General features: G+C 43.0%; 1 protein-coding gene across 3 annotated transcripts; it reads right to left on the bottom strand.

The window, feature by feature from the left end:
* Positions 1-18259: 18259 nt before the first annotated feature.
* Positions 18260-26104, bottom strand: BRD2 (bromodomain containing 2). Of its 3 annotated transcripts, none has more exons than XM_007093239.3 (12): positions 26016-26104; positions 24079-24382; positions 23329-23466; positions 22669-22807; positions 22341-22555; positions 21863-22237; positions 21219-21347; positions 20666-20917; positions 20271-20536; positions 19457-19761; positions 19112-19234; positions 18260-19007 (listed from the first exon to the last, which is right to left on the bottom strand). In XM_007093239.3, the coding sequence occupies exons 1-12, from the start codon at positions 26042-26044 to the stop codon at positions 18868-18870; spliced, it is 2415 nt and encodes an 804-aa protein (XP_007093301.1). In that variant the 5' UTR covers positions 26045-26104; the 3' UTR covers positions 18260-18867. The 3 variants fall into 3 exon arrangements, with proteins under 3 accessions (XP_007093301.1, XP_042842031.1, XP_007093304.1); XM_042986097.1 differs by lacking the exon at positions 26016-26104 and adding an exon at positions 25745-25833; XM_007093242.2 differs by lacking the exon at positions 26016-26104 and adding an exon at positions 23728-23819 and having other exon boundaries at positions 24079-24170.
* Between the last annotated feature and the right edge of the window lie 258 nt (positions 26105-26362).

Here is a 26362-nt window from a genome sequence, read left to right as displayed (position 1 = left end):
TATATATATATCTCACAATTCATTTTTCCATTCATCCATTGGTGGACACTTAGGCCATTTCTATATCTTGGCTATTGTAAGCAATGCTGCAATGAACCTGGGGTGCACATATCTTTTTGAATTAATGTTTTCATTTTCTTCAGATAATACTGAATAATTTTAATTTTTAACAAAGTTATGTCACATATAGTTTGAACTGTCAAATAGTTCTATGTAAGATTTCCCCCAAATGTCCTGTCTCCAGCCCCCTCTCCTACAATGTCCTCACCCCCAGCAGTGGTAACTTTCAACTGTTTTGAACTGATTCTATTGGTATTAACTCTTGTCTCTAAATAACATGTTTGTGTTGCTCTGTCTTGATTTTTCAGCTTTAGGCTTCATCTCTTTTACTTCCCATTGTGGAAGATGAGGATTTTCGTCTTCATACCACACACATGCCCTCTTCCCATGTCCTCATCTTTAATACAGTTATATTGTTACTTTGGCCATGTCAGTGTTCAGTCTTTATGTTATTGTGACCATGTAAAAGTTACTCACAGCCAAACCATAGAGTAAATCACGCTCTTCCTTTCCTAGACAATTTTTTGTTTTCCTGGGAGCGAATAATTGTCCTGTATTCTCTTTGCTTGGTTTTATTTGTACTTATTATTAGTGTGTCACAAATTTCCTTACAATACAATCAGTCTATTTTATTGTCAGATAAAACTCTCCCACGACCTTCTGTCTGCTCCATTGCTAACCAGATGCCCTCAATGACACAGCTGTCATCCTGGGATCACCCTTCACCATCCTTGTCAGGATTTACCTGTCCTCTGTGTTGGGCCTTCTGTTTCTTAAATCCAGTAATTACCCTTTTGTGGTCTAATGCTTTGTTTTAGAGAGGCACACCCTCTTTTAGCTTCCTGAGAAAGAGTACATATGAAGCAAATTTTTATGCTTTTCATGTCAGAAAATATATTTATTCTACTCAAACACTTGAATGATAGCAGTTGCGTGTAAAATTCAAGATTCAAAATCATTTCTTCAGAAATTTTAGGTCACTTCTCCGTAGTCTTTTAGCTTCTAACATTATTGTTGAGAAGCCAAAAGATATTCATAATCCTGGAATTTGTATGTGATGATGTGTTGTTTTTTCTCTCTAGAAGCTTCTCAGATATTTTCTTTTCTCTTCCTTCAGCTTTAAATTCCATGGATGCTCTATTACCCACAGGGTGAAGAAGATCCTTCTTAAACTGTCCCTGATGTACATTTTTAACCTTATTCCTAATAGCTCCCCTGAAAACAGTCAGTGTGAAGTCACACAGAATTCTCAAGATATGTTTACACCTCCCTGCATTTGCACATACTAATCTCTGTGCTAGACCTGTCTTCCTCTGCCAATCAATCAACATTTTACCTGTCCTTCCCCAGGTCCCAATTAAATGCAGTTTCTGTGAAGCCTTTCCAATCCCAGGCCACAATATTTTGCCCATTCTCTCACTAGGACCTACGACATTCTCCCACGTGTCAGAGCTAGCTGTGTTGTGTGTCTTCCTTTGCTGCTTCACTTCAACAAGGTAAGTCGGTATCTCATATTTCCAACACCTGTCCTATTATCTGGAACATACAAGGCATTAAAACACTTGTGGACTCCTACTAAATTCCATTTTATTTGCTGCAGATTGAGCCTTATCCCACTGTTCTGCAACTGGTGTTAATAACAGTGGCTACCCATTAGAGAAAATAATGTGCCAGGCCTTTATATAAATGCTTTTTCATACATAGTGAGTTTGAATTGTGGTCCACAAAATCTAGAAAATCATGCAGAAAATGCAAGTAATAAATTAAAAAAATTAATGTTTATTTATTTTTGTGTGAGAGAGAGGGAGAGCATGAGTGGGGGTGGGGCAGAGTGAGAGGCAGACTCAGAATCTGAAGCAGGCTCCAGGCTCCGAGCTGTCAGCACAGAGCCCAAGGAGGGGCTGGAACTCACAAACTGTGAGATCATGACCTGAGCCAGAGTCAGACGCTTAACCTACTGAGCCACCCAGATGCCCTGCAAGTAGTAAATTTTTTTTAAAAAAGTCTTAAATTGTACTCAAAACCAAGCCTCTCCCTCATTAAATAGTTGGTAAATCCAGCCTCAGATATTATTGGGGCTTCCCTCTTTCATGGTTGTTCTAAGGCGTTGACACCACACTGGAACATTAGATAAGCCCCTTCTGTCTTCTTGCATATGTCCAGACTGGCTCTCTCTAGGATGCCTGGGTCTTAGCCTACATGGTCTTTCACAGTGGCAGCCTTGCTGTTTTGCATCAGGCGGGGGATAGAGAAATTTTTGGGGAGGAGTGAGCCCCAGTGCACGGGAGCAGGACTGGATAAATGCACCACGTGGGACACCTTTCCTTTTCCCCAGAGGCCTCCCCACCTGCTTTGGGTGCTGCAAGGGAACGGGGCTCTCTTAGGACCCACAGATAATTGTGCTTTCCACAGTTTGGGAGAATCTCCTCTCTCTGGCTTGCCTTACTGCCTCTCAAAGGCATTATTCTCTCCCTAGAATAATGTCTGGGATACCTGGGGTAATATCAAGCATGCTTCAGGCTTTAAGGATTCAAAGCTGGAAGTTAGGAAGAGTCTTGATGATGACACCTGACATGGCTCTATATCACAAAATTGAGTACAGAGAAAAGAAAAGAAAAGAAAAGAAAAGAAAAGAAAAGAAAAGAAAAGAAAAGCAATATTTTGCCACCATGCATTATTTCATTTCTCTCTTACAGTCAACTTGAAAGCTTAGAATAATTATACCCATTTTACTGAGGGGGAAACAGGGGTTGAAATTATACAACTTGGCCCAAGGTCAGACATTTAGAAGGTGGCTGGGGAGGTCTATATGATGCTGGAGCCCAAATTCTTTCTATCGCACCATCACTACTCAGGAGCTAATGGAAGCTAGCCTGTAATTAAACTTTTTCTGCTGTTAATAACACTATTAGTTTTATTATGATTATTGTCTTTCATTTATTGGACACTGCCAATGTGCCATGCACTAGTCTGAACATCTTACATTTGTCAAATCCAATAGTCTGCACACTCATCATGAAGTACACCTAGCATTTCTTAAATTGTTCCATGAAACAAGTATTGCAAAGAATGCTAATCACTGAACCAAAAATGAATAAATACAAGTAATATTTTTTTTCTAAAATATACTTAAATTGTTTTTTATTTTTTATTTTAAAATTTTATTATTTATTTATGTATTTATGTATTTATTTTTAAAATTTACATCCAAATTAGTTAGCATATAGTGAAACAATGATTTCAGAAGTAGATTCCTTAATGCCCCTTACCCATTTAGTCCATCCCTCCTCCCACAACCTCTCCAGCAACGCTCAGTGTGTCTCCATATTTACGAGTCTCTTCTGTTTTGTCCCCCTCCCTGTTTTTATATTATTTTTGTTTCCCTTCCCTTATGTTCATCTGTTTTGTCTCTTAAAGTCCTCATATGAGTGAAGTCATATGATTTTTGTCTTTCTCTGACTGACTAATTTCACTTAGCATAATCCCCTCCAGTTCCATCCACGTAGTTGCAAATGGCAAGATTTCATTCTTTTTGATTGCCAAGTAATACTCCACTGTATATATACACCACATCTTCTTTATCCATTCATCCATCGCTGGCCATTTAGGCTCTTTCCATACTTTGGCTATTGTTGATAGTGCTGCTACCAACATGGGGGTGCATGTGCCCCTTCGAAACAGCATACCTGTATCCCTTGGATAAATGCCTAGTAGTGCAATTGCTGGGTCATAGGGTAGTTCTATTTTTAGTTTTTTGAGGAACCTCCATACTGTTTTCCAGAGTGGCTGCACCAGCTTGCATTGCCACTAACAATGCAAAAGAGATCCTCTTTCTCCGCATCCTTGCCAACATCTGTTGTTGCCTGAGTTGTTAACGTTAGCCATTCTGACAGGTGTAAGGTGGTATCTCATTGTGGTTTTGATTTCTATTTCCATGATGATGAGTGATGTTGAACATTTTTTCATGTGTCGGTTGGCCATCTGGATGTCTTCTTTGGAGAGTGTCTATTCATGTCTTTTGCCCATTTCTTCACTGGAATATTTGATTTTGGGTGTTGAGTTTGAGAAGTTCTTTATAGATTTTGGATACCAACCGTTTATCTGTTATGTCATTTGCAAACATCTTCTCCCATTCTGTCGGTTGCCTTTTAGTTTTATTGATTGTTTTCTTCGCTGTGCAGAAGATTTTTTTTTTCAGAAGCTTTTTATTTTGATGAGGTCTCAGTAGTTCATTTTTGCTTTTGTTTCCCTTGCCTCTGGAGACGTGTTGAGTAAGAAGTTGCTGCAGGCAAGATCAAAGAGGTTTTTGCCTGCTTTCTCCTCAAGGATTTTTTTTTTCAACGTTTTTTATTTATTTTGGGACAGAGAGAGACAGAGCATGAACGGGGGAGGGTCAGAGAGAGAGGGAGACACAGAATCGGAAACAGGCTCCAGGCTCCGAGCCATCAGCCCAGAGCCTGACGCGGGGCTCAAACTCACGGACCGCGAGATCGTGACCTGGCTGAAGTCGGACGCTTCACCGACTGTGCCACCCAGGCGCCCCAGCTCCTCAAGGATTTTGATGGCTTCCTATCTTACATTGAGGTCTTTCATCTATTTTTATTTTTGTGTATCGTGTTAGAAAGTGGTCCAGATTCATTCTTCTGCATGTCGCTGTCCAGTTTTCCCAGCACCATTTGCTGAAGAGACTGTCTTTATTCCATTGGATATTCTTTCCTGCTTTGTCAAAGATTAGTTGCCATACGTTTGTGGGTCCATTTCTGGGTTCTCTATTCTGTTCCATTGATCTGAGTGTCTCTTCTCGTGCCAGTACCATACTGTTTTGATGATTACAGTTTTGTAGTTTGAAGTCTGGGATTGTGATGCCTCCTGCTTTGGGTTTTTTTTTTTTTTTTTCAAGATTGCTTTGGCTATTCAGGGTCTTTTCTGGTTCCATAAAAATTTTAGGATGATTTATTTGTTCTAGCTCTGTGAAGAATGATGGTGTTACTTTGATAGGGATTGCATTGAATATGTAGATTGCTTTGGGTAGTATCGACATTTTAACAATATTTGTTTTTCCTATCCAGGAGCATGGAATCTTTTTCCATTTTTTGTGTCTTCTTCAATTTCTTTCGTAAGCTTTCTATAGTTTTCAGTGTATAGATTTTTCACCTCTTTAGTTAGATTTATTCCTAGGTATTTTATGGGTTTTTTGTGCAACTGTAAATGGGATCGATTCCTTGATTTCTCTTTCTGTCGGTTCATTGTTGGTGTATAGGAATGCAACCTATTTCTGTGCATTGATTTTATAACCTGCAACTTTGCTGAATTCATGAATCAATTCTAGCAGTTTTTTGGTGGAATTTTTTGGGTTTTCCATATAGACTATCATGTCATCTGTGAAGAGTGAAAGTTTGACCTCCTCCTGGCTGATTTGAATGCCTTTTATTTCTTTGTGTTGTCTGATTGCAGAGGCTAAGATTTCCAATACTATGTTGAATAACAGTGGTGAGAGTGGACCTGACCTTAGGGGGAAAGCTGTCAGTTTTTCCCCATTGAGGATGATATTAGCGTTGGGTCGTCCATATATGGCTTTTATAATCTTGAGGTATGCTCCTTCTGTCTCTACTTTCTTGAGGGTTTTTATCAAGAAAGGATGTTTTATTTTGTCAAATGCTTTCTCTGAATCTATTGAGAGGATCATATGGTTCTTGTCCTTTCTTTTATTGATGTGATGAATCACGTTAATTGTTTTGCAGATATTGAACCAGCCCTGCATCCCAGGTATAAATCCCGCTTGGTCGTGGTGAATAATTTTTTTAATGTATTGTTGGATCCAGTTGGCTAATATCTTGTTGAGGATTTTTGCATCCATGTTCATCAGGGAAATTGGTCTATAGTTCTCCTTTTTAGTGTGGTCTCTGTCTGGTTTTGGAATCAAGGTAATGCTGGCTTCATAGAAAGAGTTTGGATGTTTTCCTTCCATTTCTATTTTTTGGGACAGTTTCAAGAGAATAGGTGTTAACTCTTCCTTAAATGTTTGGTAGAATTCTCCTGGCAAGGCATCTGGCCCTGGACTCTTGTTTTTTGGCAGATTTTTGATTACTAATTCGATTTCCTTACAGGTTATGGGTCTGTTCAAATTTTCTATTTCTTCCTGTTTCAGTTTTGGTAGTGTACATAAAATATACTTAAAAATTTTTTTAATATTTATTTATTTTTGAGAGAGAGACAGAATGTGGGTGGGGGAGGGGCAGAGAGAGAGGGAGACACAGAATCTGATGCAGACTCCAGGCTCTGAGCTGTCAGCACAGAGCCGGATGTGGGGCTCGAACTCCTGAACTCTAAGATCCTGATCTGAGCCGAAGTCGGATGTTTAACCAATAAGCCACCAGGAGCCCTGAAAACATGCTTTAATATGCGTAAGGAAATGTCAAACATGTAGTCTTTATTATATAGTCATCTGCCTTTTAAGACTGTCATGTCATTTTTTGTAATAGCAAAAGATCGGTAACATGTCTAGTAAGGGTTGAAAAGCAATGGTACTTCCACACAATGGGGTAACATAAAGCTGTTAGAAGAATGAGGAAGATCTCTTTGAGCTGATATGGAGGGATCTCTAGGATTTTGTGGAGAATGCAAGATATAAAGGCATTATATATAGTATGTGCTGCCTTTGGGGTAAGAAAGAAGAGAGGTATGTATTTGAAAAAAGCTATACTGGAAGGATAAGCTAAAAATTGATGAAAATGGGGTTGGGAGAGGAGAATAGAATTGAGGGAATGAGTCTGAGAAAATAAGGATAAAAATGAATATTGACTTTTGAAATATATAAATACTTTACACTTTTTATAAAAATTGAACAAAAAAACCCCTAAAATTTAAAACAAACAGAAACATACTACACAAAGAAGAGTTTAATTAATATTAGAAGACAGTACTGTATATTCTTAGTAGAACATATCCTAAGGACAAAAAGAATTACCAAAACCTTGAATGTCATTCAGTAGTTTTATCGTTAATAGTAAGATTATATTATTATTTTGAAACTATGTTATGTATATTATAGGATGAAACAAATCAGTAATTACTGTTGTCATGTAATTAGGAACCAAGATTTGTTTTTTTAGGAACCAAGACTTTTAATGTATCTGAATTAAATTTAATTAATTATGAATGAGTTAATGTAAAAAAGCATCTGAATTAAATCACTAATGTTGCATTTTAGTTAGAAATGCCAATTTTAATTAATGATTTGTAAATATATGTATCTCTTAGTTCCAGTGAATGAAAGAGACTGAATGCAACGATACCTCAGTAGTAATGAGCATCCCAAGTGCACAGATTGTGTTTTCTAAATACCCAATGAAAGGAAATGGAGCTTCTTAGAGAAGTGATTGATTTCAGGTCTGGGTTAGGGAAAATACAAAGCAAACTTGTTTCAGAAAACAAGTAAGTGTTCAAAGACTAATAGGGGCTTGTCAAAAGGAAAGAGCAGCCAGCTTGAAGGGGCTCCCATTGGCCAAATCTGGGACAATTTAAGTATCAAAAAATGACGGTAATCAAACATGTCAAATATTTAAAAACCCACAAGGCCCTTATAATAATCAGATAAAGCTAAAATAAACAAACAACAAAACGTTTCTGTTATCACTGGATGTGATATTCTAATTCCTAACTTGGAAAATTGGTACTTGAAAACAAGAATATACCCTGATTTTCGGAAGAAACTATGGTTTCCTTGATGAGAAAAGTTGTCCCTTTTGTGTGACTGCCAGACAATAAGTGTAGAAGAAATAGAATTCAAAAATTAATGTTTTACAACTCTAATTTGATCATTGATTCAGGGAAGGCATCACTGATGTTAAAATCATTAGGGGAACAGATGATGGAGAACTAATGAGTCACATCATGATGAATGAAGTATCATGCCCATAGGTTGTTTGCTATTGACAAAAGGGAGAAAATACCTTTACAGAGGAGAGAGATCTGGCTGTCACCATTTCAACTCAGTGATCAAACTTGCCTCCGTCAACAATGGGATAACAAGACAGTAATCATATATACCTCCTGAGGAGGTATGTGGCATCACCTATGAAGAAGTATTGCCAAAAATCTTTAATCTGAATATAACCAAGCCTTTAGTTCAAAGTTCTAGTTTATAGAAGATACGTTGGATTAGAGGAATAAGTCAAATGAAACCATGAAGAAACAATCATACAAACTCAGGCTGTGGAATATTCTACAAGACAACTGGCCTGGTCTCTTTAAAAAGACAATGTGGAAAAAAGATGGGGGTTTGGGGAGTATCAGGAGAGACCCAAGAGACATTACAGTCAGATTTAGTGGGTGATTCTTGACAACATCTTTAGGGAAAAACATATATAAAACATTCTAGAGACAAATGGGGAAGTTTGAATATAGACATGGTAATCAATGATATTAGAAAATTATTTTCAGTTTTGTTCACTATGATTGTAGTACTGTGGTTACATAGCAAAACCTCTTTGTGCTAAAGCATTTAGAGATGAAATGCCGTGAGGTCTTTATATTGAAATGGATTCAGATACCCACCCTACACCGCACACATAATTAAAACAGATATGGTAAAATCTTGATGGATGTTGAATCTAGGTTCAAGTATTCTTTGTGTTTTTTCCCAGCTTTTCTGTATGTTTAGAATTTTCATAATAAGACGTGTATGTGTGTGTGCGTATGCGTGTTTGTGATGCTATGCTATATTTGAAAGCGGTGGAAAATTAAATGAGACGTACCGGATTCCTGAACTCATGAGTTAATGTATGTCACCTACTGAATAATTACTGCTCTGGAATAGATATTTTATAAATTTAAGTATGAACAATTTTAATATTTTGTTCTATGATTTTAACTAAAATGAAATAAACATGGTGTAATGCCTTTAATTTTCTGTTCATTACATGGTTATTTAAATACCTACATAAAATTTGATCATTTCTTCTAGCCACTTTTTCATTGGTGGGTTCAAAGCACAGTGTCATTTTATCTCTGGAGTCCTGCAATGGCTTCATCAATGTCTTGTCCTTTAAAAAACATGTTCTGTAGTCGGAGGTTACTACAGTGGTGTCTATAGTCAAATCAGGAACACCAAGAATAAATTGAACTGTAAAATATTAGAATGATTTGTAATTTTGTACTTTTATCCATGGTTGAGATATTACTGACAATTCCAATCAGAAAATAGACAAGATTAATAAAAAATAGTAAAAATGGAGACCGTGCAAAGTTTCTAAAACCCTAAACAAGTTCTCATAATTCTTATTCCTGGTCTTTAATTTTTGTTATCCTTTTTCTGTCCTTACTTGGTCAGTACAACCCCAGATATTCCCCACCTCACACTTTCCTTTTGTGGACCTGTCCATCTTGTCACAGCATCCATGTCCTCCATCATCTACCTTCTGGTTCCCATAGACCTCGTCCTTCATCAAGGTACCAATACTTAAGCCAAGCCTGAGGGGGTGGCTTCAGGACACCAGATACTACTCAGCCCAGAGTGAAAGATTTCTACTCAGCCTGGTTCCTCTTCACACAGAAAAAGCTATCACTGGGAATTCCCTCATCTATACTTGTGGAACAAGGTGGTTTCATTTCGTCTGGGTGTCTTCACACTTCCTAGTAATTCTTGAGTTAAACTCAATTACTTGGGTTTGGTGAAAAAATTAATTTTCTACCTCATGGAGAAACACTGGGGAAAAGCTACATTGAAAAAGATACAGATATGATAGATGATAGATATAGCTATAGCTATAGATATAGATATATAGATATAGATAGACAGGTAGATAGATAGAAATTTGTGTGTTTGTGTGGTGTGTGGTGTGTGTGTGTGTGTGTGTGTGTGTGTGTGTGTGTGTACCTCTCTTCAGTTTAGATTGGTGGAGTTACTATCTGGATGTTTTTTCTGGATGTTTTCTAAATTTCACCTGTGAATTCCTTTCTTGCTTATATCCAGACTATAACCCCAATCCTTTGGTATAGAAGAAAGAACATAAACTTTGAAATTAGCCTTATCCTGTCTCACTAGCTAATGTGATCTTCTTCACATTAAGTCAGAGTTTCCTCATCTCTAAAATAAGAACAATAATGCAAGTATGATAGAGATGTTGTGGGGACTGACAAGGGAAGTACCTGTCAAAATACCTGGCAGTTAGCAAGAGCCAGCAAGTGTCAATTTCCCTTCCCTGGCTTTCTCACAGACTCTGTAGAAGCAAGTTTTTTTCTGTTTTGTTTTTCTCCCACATTTGGAAGCAGACCCCCCTACCCACAGAACTGCTCTCAGAACCAGCCTCTCCACCCCCAAGTTGCCCCTTTGCTGCTCAGTGTTCTCTCTGCACTCAACTTTTAATTATGGCCAAATCTTTGGTGAAATCACTGTGGGGTTCTGCAGGGTCTATTTGCAAGACCAGACAATGATGGAAAAGCAGGAGGATACTGGGGAATCAGGCTGAGTGGGGGGAGATGCATTCAAGAACAGCAGGTCAGTGGCTTTGGTCGCTGTGGTTGGAATGAAGTCCAGAAAAGGATGCAGAATTTTAAGGGGAAGAAATCTAAGCAGAGGGTCATGGCCAGTCTCAGCACCAGGTCGCTGACTAGATCCCAGGGAACTGGGGGCCAAGTAAGGAGAACTCTTTATGGAAGGCAGTAGGTGAACCAGAAACCTGACACAGAAACCAAAGGGTGTAGGGGGATTGAGTAGTGTTTGTTCTTTCTCAAATCAAGAACATAGAACACAATGTCATGGTAACCACGGATCTGGGAGAACACCCATCATTCTGTGTCCCATTAAAGGGCATGAAGGTCCCCTCTGACAGGGATGCAGGACTTGCTGGCCCTCTCCTAGTAACTTTTCAGCTCTCATTTCCCTGGAGTTGGAGTTAAAAGCATACATGCATCCGACTTCAGCTCAGGTCATGATCTCACGGCTCATGAGTTCGAGCCCCACGCCAGGCTCTGTGCCGACAGCTCAGAGCCTGGAGCCTGCTTCAGATTCTGTGTCTCCCTCTTTCTTAGCCCCTCCCCCACTCACACTCTGTCTCTCTCTCAAAAATAAAGATTTAAAAAAATTTTAAAAAAAAAGCATACATGCAAACTTAGGAAACCTTAAAAACTGGGTTTGTCTTTGTTTTTGTCTTGAGAGAAAGAAGAAAAGGGATGAGCAAAACTGTCTCCTTTTTGTAGCACCTCTGGGTGAGAAGCAAAGACTAGGCAGGAGGAGAGGTAATAATCATTTTCAGAGGAACTCTCTGTCTCTACAACCTGCCTGAATGGGGAAGCCAGTTCCAACATACACACTGCCTGGGGCAGAAGAGGACAAAGTATTCATTGATTGAATCCTGTTACATTGTCGTGGTCTCAGAAATCGTAACAGAAGCTGACTCTCTGAGGTCTGACAGTTGAACTGATAGAAGAGTACTTTAGCAACACTCCTTTTTCAAACCAACACCTGGCAAAAATTCTTATCCCTGGAGAATAAATTCCTTTTCTACTCCAACCTCAAATCCTACATTAGCCTACCTGATGAGAGTAGCTATGTCCTTGTTTGGTAAACACAAGCGAGGAATATTATGTATGAATGTTTCCTAGCTCTTCTCACTTGCACAAGGAACTACGCTTATCTTGGCCACCTTAGGTTGACGTGAGGCCTCACTGCAAGTGACAGGCCTGGTACCTCAGGGAGAGGGGTCTGCTGGCACGGTGGGCAGAGGGCAGGGCATGAGGGGAGAAGGTGGTTGATGGAATCCCGAGACAACACGGTATAGCAGAGAAACGTGGACTTTGGAACCCATGATTCAGGCCAAGTTCAGGCTCTGTGAGCCTCTGCTTTCTCTTCTATTAAGTGGGCATAATAGAATCTAATGATAAAGCATTATATGTTGTAGGAATCATGAGACAATGTATGTAATGTAATAAGCACAGGGCTCGGAAAATAGAAAATGCCTAGAGTATGTTAGCTCTTACTATCTCCCTGTATGGCCAGAGTGATTTTGTCTCCCATTTATGAGGTGACCACTTGTCCCAATTTGCCTGAGATTTCCCCCTATTTATAGCTAAAACTCCTCAGTCCTGGATAAGCCAGGGGTGGCTGGTTACCCTACTTTTACCACACCTTGGTGATACGCCCGTCTCAACCTCAGCTCCCAGGCCTGCCAGCCCCACGGCAGAGCCGATGATCCTCTTGTTGGGATCTGTGCTGAGGTACCTGGGATGGATGCAAATGCCAAGAGGTAGTTTAACCATCATTTATGCTTATATTTAAATTATTTCCCCAGGCACTGGGCAGGTTAAGGTTATAAAGAACAAGACACAGGGGCGCCTGGGTGACTCAGGTGGTTAAGTGTCTGATTCCTGATCTCAGCTCAGGTCTTGATCTCAGGGTCGTGAGTTCGAGCCTCCCATTGGGCTCTGCATTAGGTGTGAAGCTTACTTAAAACAAACAAACAAACAAACAAACAAACAAACAAACAAACAAAAAACAAGACACAGTTCCCACCTCACAAAGGAGATGTAAGAGACATAGGAGGTAAAACTGACGAGGAAGGAAGCGCTTAAGTGTGAACTGAAAAACTGAAGTTGTCTAATTGTTCATAGGGAGAGTCCTCCCTCCAAGGCTGATGAGCAGATCAGCTACAATAGAGAGGCCACTTTAACTCAATGCTAGACACTCCCACTGGAGTCTGGAGACAGGGCTGTGGTTGGATTGGAGGTGGGTAGTATACAGTTAGAAGCTCAATGAGGTCCTTTGGAAATTGTGTATATGTATCATGGGAGGTGGAGGGACAGTCAGAAAGGTCTTTATAGCGGAGGGAAGAAGTTGCTCTTCGAAATTATGTGTGATTTGCTGATGGGGGAAAGAGGATATTCCGGGCAGAGAAGACAGCATGTGTCAAGGCCCGATGGCGCTAAGCAGCATGGGAGAATCTGGGAAGGCCTATCTTTTGCTCTGAGTTGAGTGCAGAGTTCAAGGAAGGGAAAATGAGAAATATAACCTTGTAGAGGTCACAAGGGTTAGATAGAGGCCTTGCAAAGGAGTTTAAACCTGAAGGGTAATAATAAGCAACACGATCAGATTTCTTTTCTGAAAGATCTCTCTGGCAGCTACAGTGTGGGGGATGGATACGATGAAAATGAGACTGTGGACAGAAAACCAGTGAGCAGAGAGTTGTGACAGATCAGCCTCACAGGGGCACTGATAGGAGAGAAGTGATGGAGGAAGGATCAACAGGCCTTGACGGATGAACAGAGGAGGAGAGTGAGGGGGAGAAATCTAGATCTAGATCTAGATCTAGATCACTGGGCTCTGGCTCCAGTGACCGGGAGAATGATGGTACATTAATAATCCTGGCTCTGTTACTTATTTACTGTGCAACTGTTCCTGAGTAGCTCTGAGCCTCAGTGTCCTCATCTACGAAAGGGTGATGGGTACCTAACTCATGGTGTTCTTGTGAGGACTTGACCGTAAAGGCACTCGTAAGTGCCTGGCACATTAGTGAGTTCTCTATGAGTGCTTGATACATAAATAGATAACTCACAGAGGCGCGTGTGTGGGAAAAGATGGGATCTCTTTGGAACATGTACCAAGTGCCAGGAGCCCCCCAGGACATTGCCATTTGGCAGCTGAGAACAGACTTGGAATTTTGGAGCAAGGTCTGGACAGAAACAGATTTTATGGGTGGGAATTGCCTCCAGAAGAATGGGTAAAATTGCCTAGAAATGTTGTGCAAATAAAGGAGAAGAGGACCAAGCAAGGTAATGTGACGAACAACAGCTTCTCAGTTGTTGGCTGAGGTAGGCTTTTGAGAAGAAAAGAGGAGCTGTCTGAAATGTAGGAGAGCCAGGGGAAGCCACATGGGAGGCTTCAGAGGTCAAGAGAGACAAGGACCTCTGTGTCATAAGGTGTAGTTCATGTTTCAAGACCTGAAGTATAGGAAAGTAAGAAGGAAAGAACAGAAAGATGGGAGGGTGGCCACAAGAATACCTGAAATATCCAGGAGTAAGTCATGGGTATCATGCTCACCAGGGGGCGCCAAAGACCCTCCGTGACTGGCAACAAGTGCCTCTGAACTCCAGCTGCTGGGGCAGCCTTGTTGGTTTCCTTCACTCCTGTCAGTCAGCCAGGTGGCATGCCTTTAGTCAACGAACTATCAAACTTCCACGACTCTGCTCTTCCTGTGGTGTGTGGAGAACGATCCCATCCATTTTTATCTTCTACATAGTTTTCACATTTTTCCACTCTCTTCATCTGCATTGCCGTCTCTCCACTCCAAACCTCTATCTTCTTATAGGAACTGCTTTCTAAATAATCACTCTTCATTCCTTCTCGATGCCCCACCCACCCAACATGGTTCTTCCTGCTGCAATTTATTCAAAAGACGTGTCTCGTAGTTCCTGGAGCCAGAGATTGCTGGGTTCAATTCCCACCTCAGCACTCACTATCTCATGCTGCAACTTAGGGCAAGTTCCTTAAGCCGTCTGTGCCTCATTTCTTCATCTGTTAAATGGAGATTAGACTTACTTCATAGGACCTAATGAAGACAAAATGAGTTGTTTTCAGTGTATACTGTTTGGCATAGTGAGTGTTCAATAAATGTGAGCTATAATTAAAGCCTTTAGGATAAAATTTCACATCTTTATTGTGGCCTAAATGCTCTGCCTGTTGGTCTAGCTCTGCCTTCTGGTCTTACCTGGAAGCACTCACCCTTTCATTCATGCTGCTTCAGCATTCTGCAGTTTATCTCCACTATTTTTTCTGCGGGCAATGTTCTGCCTGTTTCCCCTCCTCCTGGAAACAGCACAACACTTCTCATCCTTCTGAGATGTCAGAATGGATCTGAGCTAAGAGATCTCTCAGATAAACACCTTTTAGGCTTTTTACAAATCTTTGCATATTGTGGGGCTAGAAGTACTTATGGTTTTTCTTAAAAACTGTGATTGGGGGCACCTGGGTGGCTCAGTTGGTTGAGCATCCGACTTCAGCTCAGGTCACGATCTTGCGGTTTGAGTTCAAACCCCACGTCAGGCTCCCTGCTGTCAGCCTGTCAGCGCAGAGCCTGCTTCAGATCCTCTGTCTCCCTCTCTCCACCCCTCCCCTGCTTGCACTCTCAAAAACAAACATTAAAAAAAAAAAAAACAAAAAACAAACCTCATTTGTTGCCTAATGTTGTCCCCACCCCCATAAACTAGGGGGCTAGCAAGCTATCCCATTCAGTGCTGGAGATCAGCTAGCAGGATTTTGCAGAGCTTGAACTAAGCTTACGATCCAGGAAAGGGGAAAGAAGCAAAGATGTGAGATCATCGAAACATCAGATCAGTTCCCTACCAGTGGCATACAGTAAGGATTAAGTGTCTGGGACGACTGTCATGCCCTTATCTTGGAGCCCATTAGCACCATGTACCATGAGAGTTAGTAATTCAACTCTATTGACAGAGCAAGCTTCGTGAAGGCAGGCAGGGCTTGTTCTCTATTTTCACCCCACATCACCCGACTTTGGCAGTGTCTAGGTCTATTGACCTAATAGTTTATTGAAAAATAAGAGGCAAGCCGGGGAGTCCAGAAAATGTTGACTGAATAAAAGCTCCCACAGGAGCCATTAGAGGCAGTAGAACCCATGGCTTCAAGAACTGGGAAGAGCACGGGAGGAACACCCACAGGAAGTCTCCACGTTTGTGTCCCTCTAGTCAGGCTGGAGATTGGTTATGCTGGAAGACAGGAATTTCAACCAAGGTAGCACTCAATCTGACTCCTGAAATTTAATAACATGCTGAAAGGGTACTATGGGATAGAGTACACCCGGGGCCTGGATCAGTAAATTAATCTAAGGTTAAAAGTAAATCAAAGGACAGAATGGCCCAAACTGAAGCAAAGGTCAGGGACCACAGCAAGGATTACCAAAAACCTGAGTCTTGGGGAATCCATACACATTTGCAAATGGCCCAATGTGGCAGGGTGGGAGGTGTTAACACAGGTCTATCTCTGGCTGTTCTGCAATCAAGGCAATGAGCTCCCTCACCTTTGCTTAACTGCCTTTAGTGGTGTTCTCAGTTTAGGTTGAGGTATACTAAGGTACCACCAAAGACACTACATTGGAAACTCACCTTTTGATGGTTAAAATTCATTTTCCCAGACTATAATAAAAGTCTTAGGAGTGCATGCACAGAAGGGGATGCAGCCATACTGCCTTAAGATTCTGGGGGCGCCTGGGTGGCTCAGTCGGTTGGGCGTCTGACCTCAGCTCAGGTCATGATCTCACGGTTCATTGAGTTCGAGCCCCGCATCGGGCTCTGTGCTGACAGCTTGGAGCCTGGAGCTGCTTCGGATTCTGTGTCTCCCTCTCTCTCTACCTCTCCCCCGCTCTCACTCTGTCTCTCAAAAATGAATAAACATTAAAAAAAAAAAAAAAAAAAGATTCTGCAACTAGCCTCCCCCAAACTAATCCAACTCAAACCTTGTATTTTTGAAACAAGATGTAATCTTGCACATATAGACATGCATCATCTCAATGTTTATTTATTCCTTCTTAGATTTAATTCCTATCCTACCTCTACAACAAACTTTATTAGAACATTCAGTTTCCTGGGTGGCTCTATCAGTTGTGTCCTGCTCTGGATTTTGGCTTTGGTGATGATCTCGTAGTTCAAGCACCATGTTGGGCTCTGCACTGACAGCACAGCATGGAACCTGCTTTGGGATTCTGTCTCCCCCTCTGCCCCTCCCCCACTTCCTCTCAAAAATAAGCCAATTAAAAAAGTATGTCCAGGGGCGCCTGGGTGGCTCAGTTGGTTAAGTTCCAACTCTTGATTTTGGTTCTCAGATCATGATCTCAGTTCATGAGATCAAGCCCCATTTCAGGCTCCACACCAGGAGCACGAGAGCCTGCTGGGGATTCTGTCCTTCCCCTGCTCATGTTCTCACAATAAACATTAAAAAACAAGTGTCCAAATTTCCCAAATCTTTTCTATCACTCCTCATGAGGACCAGAGCTCAAAGAAATCCAGAGTTACTGAGTTCCACAATTAAGTTGGCTAAAGGCCAAATCAGGGGTCTCCTCTCCTTTAAACTAAAGGCTTTCCAAAAATCTTAAAAAGTGGTTCTCAACCCTAACTTGTGCATCACTGTCTCCTGAACTTCCAAACATTGCCCAAACCCCAATTTAATGAGAATTCATAAAGACAGTATCCCGAAATTATTAACAGTATTTTAAGAAAGCTTTACTGGAGACAGTAGTAGGTGGTAAGGGTGGAAAACCCCTTGCTATAGAATTTGCTTCCAAAATCTTCTCTACCTTCTCCAAACGAGATTATACCCTACACCTTGTTTCTGGCAACACTTATGGCAGAATAGACCATTTTCTCTACATTAACAATTTCCAGACTTTACATCAAGTTTGCTATGATGGTCTGTTATACTAAGCTATAAAGGTCTTTTACTTTTGTGGTTAGTCCCCAGTTCCAGAACCCATGTATCACAGTACCCTGAACTATATATACAGCCTCTCGTTAAGACAGGGCATTAAATTTATGGAGGTTTAATGTTTTTTTTTTTTTGGGGGGGGGGGGTGGGTAGTAGTGCATGCCACGTGGGGAAGGGTCAGAAAGGGAGACAGAATCTGAAGTGGACTACATGGGGCTTGAACCCATGAACCAGGAGACCATGATGTGAGCTGAAGTTGGATGGCCAACTGACTGAGCCACCCAGGTGCCCTGAAGATGAGTTTTTATCATCTGAATTTGGCAAAAATTGCTGGATTGCATTTTATTAATAAACTGCAGGGCTCTGTAAATCTGGAATTTGAGGGTAAGGAGCAAATTTCAAAAGCAAGCACAACTGCCTTCTCAAGTTAGATGCAGAACATAAAAAAAATACCTGCCATTGGCTACCATCCATTCTGTTTACATTTGGTTTGTGTGTTCAGGAAATAATCTACATAGAGCACTAAAGAGGAAAACCTCAGAACCTATCTTGAGTTCTAAACCTATGAAGATTATTTCTAAGGATTACTTTACAAAAAGCAGATGAATTTACCACAGGAACAGCCAACCTGGTTTAAAAACTAAGAGACAATCCAACTATAGGAGGGCTCTTCTGTTTTGTCGCCTCAGGAATATTTCCCTCAAATTTCTCAATTATATCATGCTCCTTTTGTAACACTACAAAAGCAAACGCTATTAAGGTAACTCAAAATTTGAATAATATTTTCTTTATTTACAAGTTAGAATCAACAGACAAAGAAAGACAATCCAGGGGACCAAATGGGGAGATGACTGAAACCCCCAGGGGCCCCAAATGGAGCAGAAGGAAAAGGGAAAACAGAGTAGAAAAAAAAAAGTCAACGTAAAAAAAGAGCTCCCCCTTTTTCCCTCCCCATGGAGGCTGAGGGGACCATGGCCCCACACCCCTCAGCCTTACCTAGCTTAAAATAAATTAGAACAAACAACCTCAAAACAGGGCCTTTACAAGTGAACAGGGCAGCTATGGCCTCAGGTAACCCCATATCAGGGCCTTTGCCCACTCCCACCCTGTACCCCTGCCCCACCCCAGTCATTTTGAATGGGGCTCTAAGCCCAAGAGGTCACTCTCAATGTGGCTGGGAACTCAATCTTATTTTGTCCATTTATGTCCCTCCTTCAGTAAATGTCCCTGCACCCCTCCCCCGTGCAGAGCCAGCTCTCCTACAGTGGGGGGGAGGGGGATGAGATGAGGAAGTGTCACAGCAAGGGGGGGAAAGGGTGGGGCAGGGTGGTCTAGGGGTCCGGTCCTGCGGAGCCTCCTGCCCCATCTGGCCTGGCCCCTTAGCCTGAGTCTGAATCACTGGTGTCTGAAGAAGAGGATGATGATGAGGAGGAACTGGAATCTGAGCTGGAGCTGGAAGCGCTGAGGCGTGACACTGCTACTTGCTGTGCCGACGATGAGGACTCCGTTTTCTCACTTGCTGCAGAATAAGGTTGAAGGTTAAAAAGTAGAAGTCTGATCTCCATTTATCAAGAAGACTAGAGGGAAATATAGCAAATTTGTGCTAGCTTTCAGGATACTCACCTTTCTTGGGGGGCTTTTTGGTGGAATTGAGCTGCCCACTAACATCCTGTAACCTCTTTTCTAGTTCCCGCTTCTTTTCCAAAGCCAGCTCCTCCTTTGTCTTTCCCACAGGTTTCTTAATGGCTAGAAAAAGAAACATTTCAGGCCTAAGATTGCAAGTACCTAGTTGTAGTGCACCTAGTGTTGTTCTCAAGTTCCTTTCTTGAAGAGCAGGAAGTGACAAACATATCCCGCCTCCCTGGAAGTGGACAATCATGAGTGCATCAAGCATCCCCGGCTCACTACCCCTTCTCCAACTACATGAGAATTACTAGATTAATGTGGTACAATTTATTTCATACTCACTATAGGGCTTCCGAGGTTTCTTTCTTAGGCAGGAAAGGACATAGCGCTCAAGCTCTCGAAGTGTGGATGGCTTGAGGGTTTCAAAATCAATCTCAATCTCTTCTGGGTTTGAGTCACGTAAAGAAGGCTCCCTGGCCTGGATTATGTGCACAACTCGACCCAGTTTCTCCCCAGGTAATTTGTTGATGTCCAAACTCAACTGCCGTTTTTCATCGTAACTCATGGGTCTGCTTTCTTCTTCTTCCTCTGAATCATAGCCTGTAGGCAGGGCAGGTGGAGCGGTCTTTGTGGCCTTTTTGGGCAGTCTACAGGCAAAAAAAATTGTCAATTAGAGAAGCATCACTAACTCCCAACACATTCCCACTGTCCAATTCAGTAATCCAAACTCTCTTTCGGAATTATACAGGCCAAGCATTTTACATTTAATCTGGGCTTTGAGAACTAGACATTGGTATACTGGCCCGAATCCATCTTTTTGCTCCCTAAAACGCTACTAACCCACCCCACTGTGGAAAACAAGAATTGTATAGACTGGTATGGAGAAAAGGAACAAACTAGGGAACAAATCAGGCCTGCCAACTGTTTTGTGCAAGTAAACTTTTATTGGCGCAGTCATACCTATGCTTCCATGTGGTCTTTGGCTGCTGCTTCTGCATGACACCAGACAAAAATCTGTTACACCTGACCACTTACAGAAAAGCTGTGCTGCCCTCTGGGTTAGATAAAACTCGGCAAGAGTGGGAGAAAGCATCCTCCCCTGGAGATTACAGAAATAGCCAAGCCCATCTGTGCTTCTCACCCTCTCAGAACTTACTTGGTGCCACTTCCTCCAGAAGGTCCAAAGCCAGGGGGACCTAGTGTAGCAGCACTGCCACCCCCACTGCCACTTGCTTTCTTGGACTTCTTGGGCTGAGATGGGCGAGGTGCCCGAGTTCCCTTGTCCTCTTCATCAACCCCAGCTCGGCCGCGATGCTTCTCTGCCTTCCGTTTCTTCTTTTTCTCTTTTTTTTCTCTCTTCCGCTTTGGCTTGGATATTGGGCCTTGGGACAGGGCAGCCAGTTGTTCATGTACTGCCCGGAGCTGGAGAAAAAAAGAAATCAGGTGCACCATGGGAAAAATAAAGTAGAATCAAAAGGAGTTAGAGAAAAAAAAGGGCAAAAACAGGGCACCAATGTCTTACAAAATAAACTGATTATAGTGACAAAATACCTGTTCCTGTAGTTCAGCCAATCTATGAGCCCTTTCTTCCTCAGAGTCTGAGCTTTCACTCTCTTCTTCTTCCTCTTCATCCTCCTCATCTTCTTCCTCTTCTTCCTCAGAAGAGCTCTCACTGCTACTTTCTTCGCTGGAGGACTCTGAAGAGGATTTGGCCAACCCAGGTGGCAAGGCAGTAGAGACTGGTAAAGGCCCTGGTTCCAGTGGTTCATCTGGCATCTTGGCATAACGGAACTCAAATACATCCTAGGAGTAAAAAAGCACATTCAAAACCATGCTAGTGAGTTGTGCCTTGGTATTTTTTTGAGTATATTTGAGAGAGAAGGCACACGTGAGGGAGGGGCAGAGAGGAAAGAGAATTCCAAGCAGACTCCACTCAGTCAGCAAATTGTGCCCCGATTATACCCAGCCCATTAGTGATGTAGTTGGTATAGTTCCAGTTTGTTAACAATGCATACTGAGAGATCCTCATAATGAGATTGTGTAGCAAATGACAAAACCTCTGCCCAGACCCATTTGTTCTTCAAATTTCAACTGTGCCACTCACCTGCAGCTTTCGTGCCATGGCCACAACATCGTGGTCTGGGGGATTGTACTTATAGCAGTTGGAGAACATAAGCCGCACATCAGCAGCGAACTCCTGTGCATCTCGGTAATCACGATTCTCCATCTTCCGCTGCAGAAGGAGGCAGCATCAGAAGCTGCACAGGCAGGGAGACTCACCTTTCCCTGCCAACCCCAGACACCACAAGAGTAGCCCTCTCTTGAGAGCACAATAGGGATGACCTTAAAGATCTATGCCCTGGGGTTCAAGTTTGAAGTCAAAGAAATTTGGGTGGGTTGAAGAAATATCTACATCTAGAAAAAAAACCATTTCTAAGTGATAGGGGTGAGTGGCCTCTGACTATACTATCCTTCCAACCCCATACTCCCCTAACCCAATGCTCCAAAGTAGGACTTAAACGTACATGGATAGGATTGATCTAAAGACAGAACTCACCATACAGTTTGAAACTCCAAGAAATACAAACTTAATTATCAAGTACTTAGCCTTCTGCTCCATTACCATTTTGTAAAAAATAAAATACCAAGAATCAAGACTGCTGTATGCCCATAAGTGACCGATTGTTTTATTGAGCCCAAAGTTCCAATCACTGCCTGAGCATCCCATCTGCCCCATGCAGTGGGTACCTTGACAGTGCTGAGGTCCATGGGGTGCTTAATGATGTCATGGTAGTCATGCAGGCCAAGAGCAGAAGCGTCCACTGGTTTATAGAAAGGCCAGGCATAGGCAGCATGCTTCTTAGAGAGCAACTCTTTCAAAATGCCATTGCAATGTTTTAACTGTTCTGACAGCTTTCCTTTCTTGGAACTCTGGTGTTGTTGCTGAGAGTCAGGTAAGTCTTTGCGTGGGGGCTTGATAGGGCGGCCACTCTCTCTACGCATAGGGGGAAGACGTGCTGCCTTAGGCTCCAGACTCCCAGGGGGGCTAGCTGGGGAACCAGGAGCCAGGATGGCTGTAGGAGTAGGTGTGGTAGTATCTGCTTTCCGCTTTACGCCTTTTTTCTGCAGAAAAAAACACACAAGATGGGAGCCTTTTACTCCAGGGTCCACCTCATCCGAGTCTTTTCCCTTCCCAACGCCCAAAAGAAATCCACAGATCTGTTACCTTGGCAAGGGGCTGGGCTGGGGGAGCTGCAGAGACTGCAAGGAGTGGGGGTCCAGCAGAGTGTAAAGACTTGAGAAGGGGAGAAGAGATGACCGACGGATGGGGAATGTTGAGAACAGTGGTAGGTATCTCAGGTGGTGGAGTATATAGGGCTGTGTGAGACACAGAAGAAACAGCAGGCACCTGATGGGCACTTGTAATACTGCCCTGGAGTGCTAAAAAAAAAAAAAAAAAAAAAAGAAAGTAAAAAAAAAAAAAAAAAGATTAGTTCTATTACCTTTTCCATCTTTTGGTCTCCATTAGCAAAACTGCCTGCCACTCTTCCTACCTGCCAATTTGGCCCCCTTCTTGTGGCTGTTCTTAGGGATGGTCACCACAAGCTCTTGTTCCTCTTGTGGCATCGATGCTACTTTCTGTAGAAAGATCTTTTCTAATGTTTGTGCCATCAGGACAATATCATCAGTGGGCTACAGGGAACACAAACAGAAAGGTTCAAATGCCAGCTAAAGACAAACCATTTTCTTGAGAGGAATTCCTAGACCCAAGTATCAAAACTACCCATCTGCTCAGACAGACATCTCTGTCATCAAGTACTGAAAATTACCTACACTGGGCCACTTATTTCCATGTTCTTCCCCAATTCTGTCCCTCAAAATGCAGTAAAGAAAAAAAATTCAAAAAATAAGGGAATGAGAACGTCAAGGAGAATAGATTCTGCTCAACTCAGCTCTCTGGAGGTTTCTCTTTGAGAAACAGGGCCACCATCCCCAAGTATGAAAATGTTCTACTTAAATAACCTTTACCACTATAGATCTCTGAAGCCACATCACTTGTGTTCAGTGCTATCCTTTAGAGTTCAGATTTTCTAGATCCTCCCTACTCTGAAAATACCTTCCACAGTAAAAAACAAACATTATGCCAGCAAAGTATCTAGCAATATCAGAATCATTCTCTCTCCATCTACTAATAAACACACAGAAAAACTCACCTTGTTGTAGATGTAACAATTGGTGAACATGGTGTTAAAATCCTGCATACACTCTGAGGCAGCCCAGTAATAGTTGTTTTCAAGTCTCCTCTTAATAGTACCCATATCCATAGGTTGCTTTATAATTTTGTGATAATCCTAAAGAAAGAAATGCTAGGTCAGAACCAACGAAAAATAAATGCTGGTTTTCCTAGGCAAACCACTGACCCCAGCAAACACGCACATACACACCCCTTATGCATCAAAGTATGTAGTCCCCTAAACTGCGGCCCCAATTAAACTAAGGACAGAAAAATAATGGAATGGGATTCTTAGCACCCGTTGGGAGGCCCCTAGTGCCCTTCTCTAACCACCCACCTCCCTCCCAACTCTGGAAGGTTTCCCATCCTGTGACATTACCTCTGGGGCTGGCTATCCATGGGCTGCATGAGGGAGAGGAAGAAGCTAAGAATTTTGGCCACCGTGGTCCTCTCCCAACCTGGGGTGGGAATCTGTAAAATGGAGCCAGGGCACAAAAGTTAAGGAAGGACACATGGAGGGCACAATGAGAGATGCCAAGATAGCAAGCTGTTGGATCAATAATCACAAAGGACCAAGAATCCAGAAATTTGGTGGCTATCTGCCCTACAGGAGAGAGATGGGAACTCCCTAGGGGCCGCAGCACCTACACTAAGCAGCCCACCTCCACTCACACACATTCTTTTTCATTCCCAATGCCTCCCCCCACTCCAATATCCCATCCCTACTCACCGGCAGACCCAGTTTGACTGCATCCACAGGCTGCCTGAAAGGCCATGCAAACTGATGTTTCCACAGAGCCTTCATCACCACCTTGTGCAGGTATTGCAGCTGGTTGGTAACCCGTCCTGGCTTTTTGGGATTGGACACCTCCGGGGGTGGTGGGTTGGCAGGGGTCAGTTGTAAAGCCGGCACTGAAGCCATTGTGGGGCTCTCAAATCCCTCATACAACAGGGAGGGCTTTCGAATCCTTTTCCCTGGTGCTGCTGCCTCTGGGCCCAGCCCCAGTAACCCTGCATTCCCCTCCCCAGGGAGCCTGTGAAATGGGAAACATAATTAGATGTGATAATTTCATGGAAAAAAAACAAAACAAAACAAAACCCAGTACAGCCAGTTACACTATACACCCAATAAATCCAGGCTTGGAACTTAGTGAGAGGTAATCAAACTTATGGAAATTATTCTTTACCACAACCAATATCCAAACAGTCTGTGGAGCTTTTGTTCTTGCCCCACCCCCCCCACCCCCCTCTAGTTCCTCCATTTTTAGTACACCTATTCCCAGCCCCCCCTTCTGGACTCTTGAAAAACTCTTATCATCTGCACTTCCACTTAAACGAGAAAAAAAAACCCCTTCCCAATGGTTTCTGATAAAGCACAGCATAGCATTTGAACACCACAAGCTTTAGGGGATGGGACTTAAGCAAAATGGGTGGGGCTGAGAAGCTCAAAACCCAAGCTTCCTCCTCACTAGGGGCTAGGTGGTTGCCATGGTGGTAGAGCCTGAGGGAAACGGGTGAAAAGAGAAAAGAGGAAGGGAACAAAACAGGGAGAAAATTTCATAAAATGCTGATGAAACACCTAAGAATCCATCTGGGCACAAGAGATCACCATCCTCCCCACAAGCTCTGCTTAGTTTAAAGCAGAAAATGAACCAAAAATCTAACGGAAAACCTTACCAACTTAAAATTTCCGACAAGGAAGGGGGAGCATTTGTCAGACTTCATAGTCTGGAAAAACACAGCTACCAGACCCCAGAATTATTCAAATTCATCTCCTTCCCCCAAAGAACTCAAATACAGAGCCGGCCCAATCCCCAGTCAAGGTCAGCAAGTTCCAGCCCAAGAGTGATAGAACACGCCTGACCCCGCCAAAAAATAAAATTAACGGCTCCCACTCTAGCACCAGACTCTGGAAATCAGTGGCCAAGAGCGATTCAAATTTACACTCTTTGGTACTCCTCAGGACCCGGTGTTTCCCTAGGACCTAAGACTGTAGACATTACACCGAGATCTCATTGTTTACATCCGCAGAGCTGGACTAAAAAATCCTTAGCTCCACCCTCTTGCCCAAACGAAACTCTCAAAGCTATCAAAAACATCCCCTCCAAACAAAACGCACGCAACCCCCCGACCCAAAACTGACCCGGTCACTTAAAGACAAATTCAATGACCTAGTCTGGGCAGAACAACCCATAGCCAAAAGTAATGCCTCTACCCTACTGTGGGAATCTCCGTAGCCAGGCTGAGGCTCTATCACCATGGCAACCCTATAAGATCAGATGTGGCCACGAAACACCCCAAAAGACCTATGACAAACCGTTGTTAGACGACAGACCCACCACCCGCAGGACCGGCAACCCACTCAACGTCTTTTCCCATTACGTTACGCTGCCAACCTAGCTCTGCCGGGCTACATCACGATTGGACCACGGCGGGAAAACTAACGTATAAATGGACAACCTATAGTCCCGCCATACGCAGTGTCTGGCCGTCTACCACCGTTCCCAAACCGCCACCCCCCCCCCCGCGAGCCCCCGAGAGCTAACAGTCGCGCCGCGAACCAGCATCGCGCCAGAGTCGGTTCCGTCCTCCCTCAGAACCCGACGTCCCACATTCCCGTGCCGCAACCCAACGTCCCCTTCCCACACGCGGATCGCGGGGACGTACTTGCTGTGGGGAGTCACGTTTTGCAGCATCTTGACGACGGGGAACCGGCACTGCCCTCAGCCGCGAAAAGTCCGGATGGCCTCGGTTCCCCTTACCGCCCGGTCCAGCATAACCCGGGAAGTGCGGGGGGGGTGGAGGGCCGCTGCCCTTGGCCCTCCAGGCGATAACCCCCCCGCCGGGCCGGCGCGAAAACAGTCTTCTTCGCTGCTTCTCGAGGAGCTCCCAGCAGCTTGGCGCGCTCCGCGGGAGGCGGACGGTGAGAAAATGGCGGCGGCCTCAGCAGAGGCGGGCGAGCGAGGGGGGACAGACTCCTCAAACACTAGGACGGCCCCCAATCCCGGACACCG

This window comes from Panthera tigris, chromosome B2 (genome assembly GCF_018350195.1).
Source record: "Panthera tigris isolate Pti1 chromosome B2, P.tigris_Pti1_mat1.1, whole genome shotgun sequence".
In the NCBI taxonomy this organism is placed as follows: Eukaryota; Metazoa; Chordata; class Mammalia; order Carnivora; family Felidae; genus Panthera; species Panthera tigris.
This window is presented reverse-complemented; position numbering and strand designations above follow the sequence as displayed.